The 10843-nt window shown below is 46.8% G+C and overlaps 1 protein-coding gene and 1 pseudogene across 3 annotated transcripts in view; one reads left to right on the top strand and one right to left on the bottom strand.

The window, feature by feature from the left end:
- Window positions 1-24: 24 nt before the first annotated feature.
- Window positions 25-4986, top strand: LOC114618671 (annotated as a pseudogene).
- Window positions 4987-8537: 3551 nt separating this feature from the next.
- Cep170b (centrosomal protein 170B) overlaps window positions 8538-10843 on the bottom strand; it is a 24924-nt gene continuing 22618 nt past the window's right edge. For all 3 annotated transcript variants that reach the window (XM_028764544.1, XM_028764543.1, XM_028764545.1), the window contains exons 18-19: window positions 10610-10661; window positions 8538-10511 (exon numbers count right to left, since the gene is read on the bottom strand). In XM_028764544.1, coding sequence (XP_028620377.1) covers window positions 10264-10511; window positions 10610-10661 — 300 coding nt within the window. In that variant the 3' untranslated portion in view covers window positions 8538-10263. The remainder of the gene's footprint in view (window positions 10512-10609; window positions 10662-10843) is intronic.

Genomic DNA, 10843 nt, shown 5'->3' with positions numbered 1-10843 from the left:
TGAGTCTGTGGTGAGGCAGACACCATGGCAGAGGTGTCTCTGAGTCTATGGTGAGGCAGACACCATGGCAGAGGTCTGGTGGAACAACAGGAATACTGCTCACTTCATGCAGCCAGGAGGGGGATGGCAACACACGTCCTTCAAATGCAACCAGTGACCTCCTCCTCCAAACAAGTTATACCTTGTAGTAGCCTGCTCAGTATACTCTTACTAGTGGATTAGGTCACTGATGAAGTTAACACTCTTATGATTCATTCTCCACTAGGCTAAGCCTTCAACTTAGGAGCCTTTTGGGGGGTCTGTCTTAGGGTTTTACTACTGTGAACAGACACCATGACCAAGGCAACTCTTGTTTTTGTTGTTGTTGTTGTTGTTTTGTTGTTTTGTTTTTCGAGACAGGGTTTCTCTGTGTAGCCTTGGCTGTCCTGGAACTTACTCTGTAGACCAGGCTGGCCTTGAACTCAGAAATTCGACTGCCTCTGCCTCCCAAGAGCACCACCACAGCCCGGCTAAGGCAACTCTTATAAGGACAACATTTAATTGGGGCTGGCTTACAGGTCCAGATATTCAGTCCATTATCATCAAGGTGGGAGCATGGCAGCATTCCGGCAGGCATGGCTCAGGAGGAGCTGAGAGTTCTACACCTTCCTCTGAAGGCTGTTAATGGAAGACTGACTCCCAGCCAGCTAGGATGAGGCCCACACCCACAGTGACACACCTACTCCAACAGGGTCACACCTTCTAATAGTGCTACTCCCTGGGCCAAGCATATACAAACCATCACAGGGACACTTCACATTTAAATCACCAGATTGTTCCTTGCCCCTAAAGGCTCATGGCCACCTCACAGTACAGAATTTATTTTCTCTATCCCCAAGAGTCTCCTAGAATCTTCTGTGTTTTGCCTGTGTGCGCACCACATGCGTCAGTGATCTTAGAGGCCGGAAGAGGCCATCCAATCCCTTGGAACTGGAGTTAGCAGACAATTGTGAGCTTCTATGTAGGTACTGTAAACTGAGCACTGCTTCTCTGGAAGAGCAGTAAATGTTCTGAACTGCTGAGCCATCTCTTCAACTTAAGTATCCATTGTAGCTGGTCTGCATAGAACTCTGTGGGTTCTTTCTCCTACCCTTTAGTCCCTGGTTTCACCCTCTATCATTAGATAGAAGAGAAAGAAGGATGGGGGGGGAGGGAGGGAGGGAGAGAGAGAGAGAGAGAGAGAGGTGAATCTAATTTCTTTCTTCTTGTTTCTTCTTTGAGTATGACTATTAACAAGCTGCAACCCCCGTCCCCCCAATGACCGTCAGCCACCAACAATGCTTATTGGGGCTTTAGCACTTTTATACCCTCTGAAAAAAATCCCAGAATTCCTGGGCACCACAGTTCCTGAATAATGACTCAGAGGCTATATTTTATTTATGAATAAATGCCTAGGCCAAGTTAGGCTTCTTCCCCAACTAGCTTCTAACTGATACTAACCCATTTATACTATTCTATGTCTGCCACATGGCTGGTTATTTATCCTTGGTTTCATATGTCCAACTTCCTCTGAGTCTGGGTGGGGCATTTTCTTGTGCCTGACTCTTTCCCAGAGTTCCCTCCCCACCCCCTGTGCCCGCTGGATATCCCACCCTCTATTCCACCCTTTCCTGTAGGCTACAGGCTTTTTATTGACAGATGATGCTTCCACACAGTACACAAGAGATTATACCTACATCTCTTCGTTTAGTCCAATAAAAGGCTCTTTCTCTAACATCAATAAACTATATATAATAAGACAATTATGAAAACTACATGCATTTGGCAATGTTGGATAAAGTGTTTTATTATCTAACCAATCTTGGTGAGTCCAAGGTTCTGTATGTAAATCACTTTCTACGGTGACTTGCATTACCAACCTCAAAACATCTTCTTTGACCTCAAATCGTTTTCTTAAATCCTAAACAATTTCAGCTTAATCTTGAGACTGTAACTATCTAGTCTTCGACCCCATCAGAGACTCGAGAAGGATAAATATTACCTGACTAAACAGGAGATGCAAGAGTAAGCAGCTTGCAAAACTATAGAAATGACAGAGCCTGCCGGCTGCCTGGCCAGTGCCCCGACGTTCTTCTGTGCCCATGCAGATCAACTTCAGCCGTCTGGCCCAAAATATCTGACAACTTTTTCTGTGAAGCAGGAATCTTGAAGGACTTGCCTACCTTGTCCTGACAAAGCTTGGTACTCGGCTTCTTCTGTGCCCTGTGTGTTCACAGTTTGGACAGCATGGTGTTTGCTGTTGAGGCAAGGGCAGGCTTTTGCCCAGGGGCAGCTTGCCACATTTGTAGCAAACTCCTCCCTATAGGGCTTCCTGAATGCTCATCATCTGTGTCTCACTGTCATGAAAAGCTTTTTTAAAAATGAAACATTTTAAAATGCCATATTCTGTAGATCTCTGAGGTTTTTGAAGACCATCTACCTATAGGATATCTGAATTGCCTGTCTCTATCTACTATCTGCTTATCTTTGAAAACATCTATAAGAAGCTAAATAGAGCTTATTTCTATAATTAGCTAAACTAGTATCTAACATGACCAATAAATTCAGTTGACTATTAAACTGCATTTCTTACTTATCGAAAACGGTTTGCGATAGCAGCATTCAAAAGGACTAAAACTTGCATTTTTAAATAAGTTGTAATAGGTAAAATATCTTAAACAAGAGTTGAAAAATATATATATAGCCGTGCAGTGGTGGTGCACGCCTTTAATCCCGGCACTTGGGAGGCAGAGGCAGGCGGATTTCTGAGTTCAAGGCCAGCCTGATCTACAGAGCGAGTTCCAGGACAGCCAGGACTACACAGAGAAACCCTGTCTCAAAAAAAAACACAAAAAACAAACAAACAAACAAACAAAAAACAGAAAACATCCAAAAAAAATATATTTTTAGGGCAGCCAGGGCTATACAGAGAAACCCTGTCTCGAAAAAAACAAAAAAAGAAAAAGAAAGAAAAAAAGAAACACACACACACACACACACACACACACACACATATATATATATTATATAGTAGCAAGATATAATCTTAAATCTGTATTAATATAAGTCCATACCAAACGTAAAATATTTGGCTTGCTAATGGTCTTTAATTTAGAAGTAGATTCAATAATCTACCCTTATCATTCCTGTATCCCTCCTTTCCTTTTAGCCCATCTGCTCCACCATTTTTTTAGCATTAGATAGGAAAAAAGAAAAAGAAAGAGAAATTCCTGAATCTAGACCTCTCTTCTTGTTTCCTTCATGACCAAGACGATTAACAATTCACCCATCAAATGACCAAAAAATCATCCACCTTGCTTTTTGGGAATGGCGTGTCATTCTCTTAAAATTGCTTCCTGCTATCTGGAGCTCTGTTTTCTTTTGGGGGGCAATGAAATGTGGGATATTGGCCAGTGTTAAGAAAGCTAGCTGCCCATTTTCAGTTCGGTCTCCATGTATTGTGAAATGTCAGGGCTTAAATGAAGTCCCGGCTGGAATAGTCTGTGGCGCTGGACAATCTAGCTAGCCATTTTGAAAATGTCCCAGATTTTTCAGTAAACAGTATTGAGACCATCTGAGGTAGGGTCAGGCAGGATGGTGGAATATGTCTCAGCAGCTCAGCATCCTCTGCAGCGTCTTCGAGATGAATCTTGTCAGGGCCATTTTAACTTCACTGGTGCCTGTAAACATATACACTTCCATAGGTAATATACGTTTCTGCATTAACACATGTACGGAATGTGCAGTGTGTGCAGAGCAGTTAAAGATGATTTTCTGCTCTTTTTTTTTTTTTTGAGGGAGTAAGGCATCCGTCTTTCTTGTATAACCAAACTATAATATACATTTTCATCCATGCCGTTTGAAAGGATGGCATGAGAAGTCCTGAGGACTCTGTAGCCAACACGATTTATTGGCCATGCTTAGTTGAAGTCTTGGCTGGAGACATGTTCATGTTCCAGCCAGTCTTGGAGTTGTTCCCACGTAGCGGGATCAGAACATACTCTGTTTGCTTTGTTGATCTTCTTTGCTTCCTTCTTCCTTTCTCCAGTCAGGATCTTCATGGGGGGCTCTCCAGTCAAATCTGATGTTTATTAATTTGGACGGAATCCACAGCTTTTCTTCTCCTTTTGAAACAAGGACAAAACCTCTTCCCCAACGCAACACATTTCCTTCCCTCTCTTCTGAGGTTCAGACATCCCTAATATACACAGGCTGTTTTTTTTCAGCAGTTATTTTCAATAATCAAATGTCCCTCAGCAGCGGTTGGTTTTTGTTCATTAGCATTTAAAACAATTAAAGCTAATAAAGTACTATGTGATCTATCTCTGGGGGTCATTGTTACCCCTTTCTGTTTATTAACCGTCTCTTTTATCGTATAATTAGGGTCTCCAAGGTGGCTCCATGGGGAAGGTAGCTTCTGGGTATGGGCGGGCCGCGGCTCCCAAGAGAGGGTTAGCTTGTCAGCTACAGACTGCTACATGGTGCGTGAAATCTACAGCGGGGAGAATGCCCAGGACGAGTGAGTGTATGAGCTGGAGCAGGCGCTGGAAACTCAGTACAAGTACATTGTGATAGAGCCTACCCGAATTGGAGATGAGACGCCATGCTGGATCACCGTAGGCAATTACCTGTCCAAGATGGCCATGTTAGCGGGTACTGCCTGCCTCTTCACCCCATTGGCACTGCCTCCTGGGTCACTTCCACTACATCTCCCTGCCCACTGGCATGCTGAGCCTGGACTGCTGTACCCTCTGTAGGATCTCTTGGCAGTTTGACCCTTGCCGCAAGTACCAGCTGGAGTATGATGCCTATAAACTGTCCCGCCTGCCTCTGTACATGCTCACCTCCTCCACACCAGTGATGCTGGTTCTGGAGGATGACCTGCACAGGAAGAGATGGCACAGCACACTAGCCCTGGCTGCCCTGGTGTACTGTGTAAAGAAGGTTAATGAGCTCTACACCGAATGAGAATGCAGGAGAATGGGACGAGAAGCAGAAGCACAGGTCCTACAGGACCTGCAATGCTGGGTTTTCTCTGTGAAGCACCAGCACATAGGGGAAATGCTTGCTTTAACACTTGTTTTTTTTTTTGTTGTTTTTTTTTTTAAGCAAAAAATAACAGATCATGGCAGTGCTAGGGGCTTATTCAGCTTGTTACACTAAGCTATCTATCTTCATAGCCCAGGAGTAGGTCCCACTCTGTGGAAGTCTGGCTGGGCAATGCCATACGGATAGGAGCCGAGGCTGTTTTCTGCGATATGAACTTGCTGTGGGGTGTCTTATCGTTTAACTAAACCATTCAGAAGGCTATCCACCATTAAGATTATGAGAATTTCAAATAAAATAAAGCATAATTAGATCTCCCTACAGCTGCTTATCCTGTAAGATTGTGAGCTGTGCCAGTGACTGTTTTATGCCATAGTGTCTAGAATATCGTTGTATTCTAATGGATACATGCGTTGAAGAAGCGTCATCTGTCCCCGCTCCCCCCCAACCCCCGCAAAGGCATCTCCAAGGTAGCCACCATCTCTAATGAACGTGAGATCCGTTCCTTTCAGAACTCAAGGCAGAAGCCCCCTGGAATTCCGAACACTTAACAGTTGTATGATACATTAGCACATATACATATTTTAATTGTTCAAAATCAACAAAATGAAACACATGAGCTATGTGTCACTGCTCTAAGGTGGCGTCACCAAACAGACTCTGGATTTTTAGCTCAGTATATTGCATCTCTATGGGGGGGCCATGCTAATCTTTCAAGCCTTGGTGGATTTTTCTCATCTGGACAAGCCATTTCCACTGCCATTGTAGGTTCTGGATCATCTGAGGATTCCTTATTCTGATTTAAAGAATCCTCTAATTTCTGTTCTATTGTCTCTGTTCTAGCATGTAATTTTTTTCAGTCTTCTCTAAGTCTGTTTTATTCCGATCTCATGTAAAGGGGATATATAAAATTGTAATCATAGTCGAACATATAATTTTTATGCTGATAGTCAAAGCAAAACCATATGGGGTCTAAATGCCCCCTTCTAAAGTATTTTCTGCTTTTTTACATGGAAAATATTTCCTTTTTACTCTCTTTTTCCTTTGGAGACTTTCCTTTAGTTCTTTCTCTCTCATTCCTTTGAAAACTTTTTCTCTCCCTCCTTTCTAGATATTTAAATCTAAACTCAGCATTTCTATGGCTGTCTGTGTTCATTTATTTTCTTTAGCCTCTATGCACCTTGTAAAACATTTTTATCTATTTTTTTTCCTTCAGAGACTTCATTTTCTATGTGCCTTTATTTATTTCTCTATTATTGTCTTCTAAACTTAGTATCTTTTTCTGTATTTAATTTTCTCTAAATTCTTTTTCATCCCTGTGTGCCTTATTCTTTTTTTTTTAAATTTTATTTATTTATTATATGTAAGTACACTGTAGCTGTCTTCAGACACCCCACAAGAGGGTATCAGATATCATTACAGATGGTTGTGAGCCACCATGTGGTTGCTGGGATTTGAACTCATGACCTCTGGAAGAGCAGTCAGTGCTCTTAACCACTGAGCCATCTCACCAGCCCGTGCCTTATTCTTTTTAGTGTATTTAACTCTCTTTAAGGATTTTATTTTGCTAATCTCAAACTATTTACATCTATGGTGTTTCATACCCAGTTTTTTCCCCCCTTTTTAGCATTTAAACATTACTTAAACATTTTTTTACCTGATCAGGAGTTCATCTATGCTCAGATTTCTTCTTGTGTCTTTGTCAGTCAGAGCTGGTGCTGTGCCCGGCCCCACCCCTTCCCGTTCAGTTTACAAAGAGGTGTTTCTGCCTTCCATGTTTGTAGTTGGCATCAGAGGTACCAGCTAGGAGCGGCGTCTCAGCAAATGCTGGACCCCTCTCTTGTGGCCTGTCACCTCTGTGGACTGAATTCAGCTACTCTATGTCCTCCCTATGGGCTCTGTATGTTCCAGCTACGGGTGGAAGCACAGCTTCCCCAACGTAAAGGTTGGGTCTAGCCTGTAACATATACTCTCTTCTAACCCTTCTCCTGAATCATGCTACACTTGGGGAAAGACAACAGCTACCGTCCCCTGAGGATCAGATAGAAAAGCTGCTTTTCTATTCTGCAGGTTTGTGTGTGTGTGTGTGTGTGTGTGTGTGTGTGTTAAATAGCCGCCTTTTGTGCTGCCTCTCTATGGTTTCCCAGTCCCTGGCTAGTCCTTGGCAGGTGATGCTTCCATACAGTACACAGAGGTTATCCCTACACCAAGGCCCACATCCTGTGTGTCATGAGCTCTCTCTTCTCTACACAGTGATGACACAGTCCCAGGCCTGGAGCAGTCTCAAGGGACATGCAGCCTCTGCCCTGCTTAGTGTTTGCTTCCTTAGCACCTGCAGTTTCTCCCACAGGCGCAGGTTATGGCCAGTCTGTGCAGCCCAGGGCTTGCTCACTCTCACGTACATCTTGCCTGTTTGGTTCTGCAAAGTGAAGCTGCTCAGTTCTTCCTGCTGTGGTGATCTGTCTCTGCTCAGCATCAGGACCACGTCTAGAGTAACTGCCCTCTCATGCAGTAGAGGGCAGCTGTCAGCTCAAGGGGATCAAGGGGATCACAGTCCTGCTTTGCCTGTTGTCTCCTATCTGAAAGCTGTTGGGTTTTTTTTTTTTTTTTTTTTGCATTTTTTCCCCAGTTGAAGGTGAGAGGATGATTTATCCTGTCACCCCATGACTCCTTGTTATGGTTTAGAATCTAGACTGTTCCCTCACGGGCTCAGTACTTAGCTCCTTGGACCCTGGAAGGTCAAACAGTGGGAGCTCAGGAGGTGGGGCCTGGCGGCAGAACAGCAGAGGCCTTTGGAGGTGATAGCTCAGCCCCGTCTCTGCTCTGCTTTCTGCTCTGTAATGAAGTGAGGAACTGTGGCTGGAGAGAGGGCTCTGTGGTTAAGAGCACTGGCTGCTCTTGCAGAGGACTGAATTTGGTTTACAGAGCCCACACGGTGGATAACATCTGTAATTCCAGGTCCAGATGACCCACTGGCACTAGGCAAGCACGGAGTGCATAGGAAAATATAGCAGGCCACTAATTCACATAATTTAGGGAAAGGCAAACATCTGCTTGCTGTTCCTTGCTTTGGGTGCCACCTGGTGGCAACATCTGAATTCAATACTTTTTTTTTTGGTGTTTTTTTTTTTCTAGACAGGGTTTTTCTGTGCAGCCTTGGCTGTCCTGGAGCTCACTCTATAGACCAGGCTGGCCTCGAACTCAGAAATCTGCCTGCCTCTGCCTCTCAAGTGCTGGGATTAAAGGCGTGCGCCACCACCGCCCGGCAATACTTTTTTTTTTAAAGACCAGTTCATTATGTAGCCCTGACTGTCCTCAGACACAGATATCCCTGCCTCCTAAGTTCTTGGATCAAAGGCACATGCCACCACACCTGCTGCCTTTGGTGTCTTGAGCCTACAGAGACTCCTGTGTTGAGGAGACGTTCACCCAACAGCATCCCCAGAGAAAAGGGCCAAGGCGGCAGACACTGGTGTGCTGCCACGTGGAGGAATGATTTATTAGAACAAATTCCATGACAAATCATATAAAATAACCATTTTCTGAAAGACATCCACAAGACCGCCTGAGAACAATGTACAGAGATACCTTCAGAAGCCAGGCAGGTACAGTACCGATGCCGGGTCGAAGGTTAAAGTGACAGAGGAACCAAATGTGGAGAGGAACACCAATTTGTGCATTAAAAAAAAAAATTACACAGTGATGACCAGGGGTGGGAGGCATGGACTCTGCAGGACAAGCCGTTTACTTGTAGGGGGGCAGGCTGTGGGCAATGTGCGGGACATGCGGGGGGAGCAGCCAACAGGCTGAGCTGGCACCTCCTCCAGACAGACAGCAGGCTACACACACACACACACACACACACACACACACACACACACACAAACGTAAACATCAGGTGGACTGGGCAGAGGCACACAGGACCCGTGCATGACTCTATCAGCTAAGTGTAAACAGGGAGACCCGTGCTACCTCGAAGGCTCTGGGTCCCCCGCCCCAGCTACCTCTCTCCAGGTCCTGCTCAGGAGCAACACTCACACAAACATCAGGCAGGTCCCAGAGCATACCCATGCCAGCCTGGTCAATGAGTGACTCTCCCCGTCCCATGCCAGCCTGGTCGGTGAGGAGCTCTCCCCGTCCCATCCCAGCTGACGGGCTCTTTGGCTTAGTGCCTCCAGAAGCATCAGCAAGGGGCGGCAGCAGGGCAGCCACACTCTGCTCACCCGACAGGCCCCAGCTGAACAAATCCTGAGAAAGCATAACCAGTAGCGGGCCTGTCCCTGCCAGGCCTCCACAATGGATCAGGCCACAGGAGCCTGCTGCAGGTCACTCCCTGCCATACCACCTGGGACAGCAGGGGCTGGTACATGGTTTAGATTACAAAGCCAGGAGCTTCCAAATCTCTTTTTCTGCCACTATGGTAAAGCACTCACCACAACCAATGGGGTTGCTGGCCCACCCAGCTACACCCAGTCCCACTGTAAGGAAGCCCAGGGTCTCTAGTTGGGATGAATCCACTCAGGAGAGCTTGCTGGGACAGTACCCAAACTCAGTGGGTTTGGCAGTTGTGTTGGCACCAAGGGCTTAGAGCCGCGGGGTTTCTCCCCCAAATACCTCCGTGAACCACTCATCCGCCCAGGTTGATGGACTCTGCAGCAGCTGCGGCCGTGGACTCAGTGGGAGCCACAAAGCAAGTGGCCTCCTTCCTGGACAGTTTGGGGACATGCCAAGCTCATCCAGCTTCTGTGTTTGGCACTGACTGGCCCCAGGGTCCAGCTCCTTTCTCTGTCTGGCCTCAAGCCAGCACACAGGGATGAGACAGGGCCTCCCAGGCTGCAGCTGGACCTAAGCCGGGCCTGGGAGTTCCTGCAAGGGAGCAAAGTACTCTTTCCTTTAAAGCTACTGACAAAAACAATGGTGATTGACAGGAGGTGAATATGGCGCCTCACCATCTGGCCCTTGGCAGTGGACACCCCAGGGGCTAGGCTAGGAGGCCTGTGGAGGTGGGGTAGCCATGAGCTGGATGAAGTGGTTTGGGGGCTGGCTGAAGAGGGGGCTGGGAATGGGAGGCACCCATCCGTGGGGTTATGGCACATATGGGGTTTTCACAGAGAACCACCTGCAGCCAAGCAGGTGGGCCATGGGATGGATGCACAGGACACACGTGCATGAGAAGGCTGGCCTTGCCTGCCTCACAGCTTAGATCAGAAACCTCTCAGCATCAGGAAGGAAGGCAGGCTCCGGGAGGCCGGGGGGCCCGCAGTTTGCCCGTTGTGGGAAGCTCCTGAGAGGCAGGGCTGGCAGCAAGGTGTCCACCGAGGCAGGTGAAGTTGAGCTCTGAGCTGCTGGCCGGGCTTTCCCAAGTCCTGGCTGACTAGACCCTGAAGGAGCCCTGTTTCCCATCAGTAGGTCGAGGTTCATGCTGGGGTCCACAATGGCATTGATGACTGGAAGAAGAAGCAGGCCAAGGAGTCAGACCAATTGAGAATCTAGCTATAAGCCTTTGAGGTTACTCTTGCCTGCCCTAGGTCCGGGCCACACCTACCCTCTAACTGCTTCTGTACGCGTCGAAGTTCCTTCAGGATGGAGCTGATTTCCTGGGAAGGACAGAGAGGAGGAAGGCTAGGGTAGGAACAGGCAGGCCCCAGGTCCTCCTGGTAGACTTGCATTGAGGATGTGGCTCAGACCAGCTCAGCAAAGCCCACTGGCTAGGAGCCGGGTTGACCTGAGGTCAGGCCTGAGGATGGGAGGGGCCAGGCCTGAGGATGGGAGGGGCCAG

Source organism: Grammomys surdaster, unplaced genomic scaffold, assembly GCF_004785775.1.
Source record: "Grammomys surdaster isolate TR1022 unplaced genomic scaffold, NIH_TR_1.0 144, whole genome shotgun sequence".
NCBI lineage: Eukaryota > Metazoa > Chordata > Mammalia > Rodentia > Muridae > Grammomys > Grammomys surdaster.
This window is presented reverse-complemented; position numbering and strand designations above follow the sequence as displayed.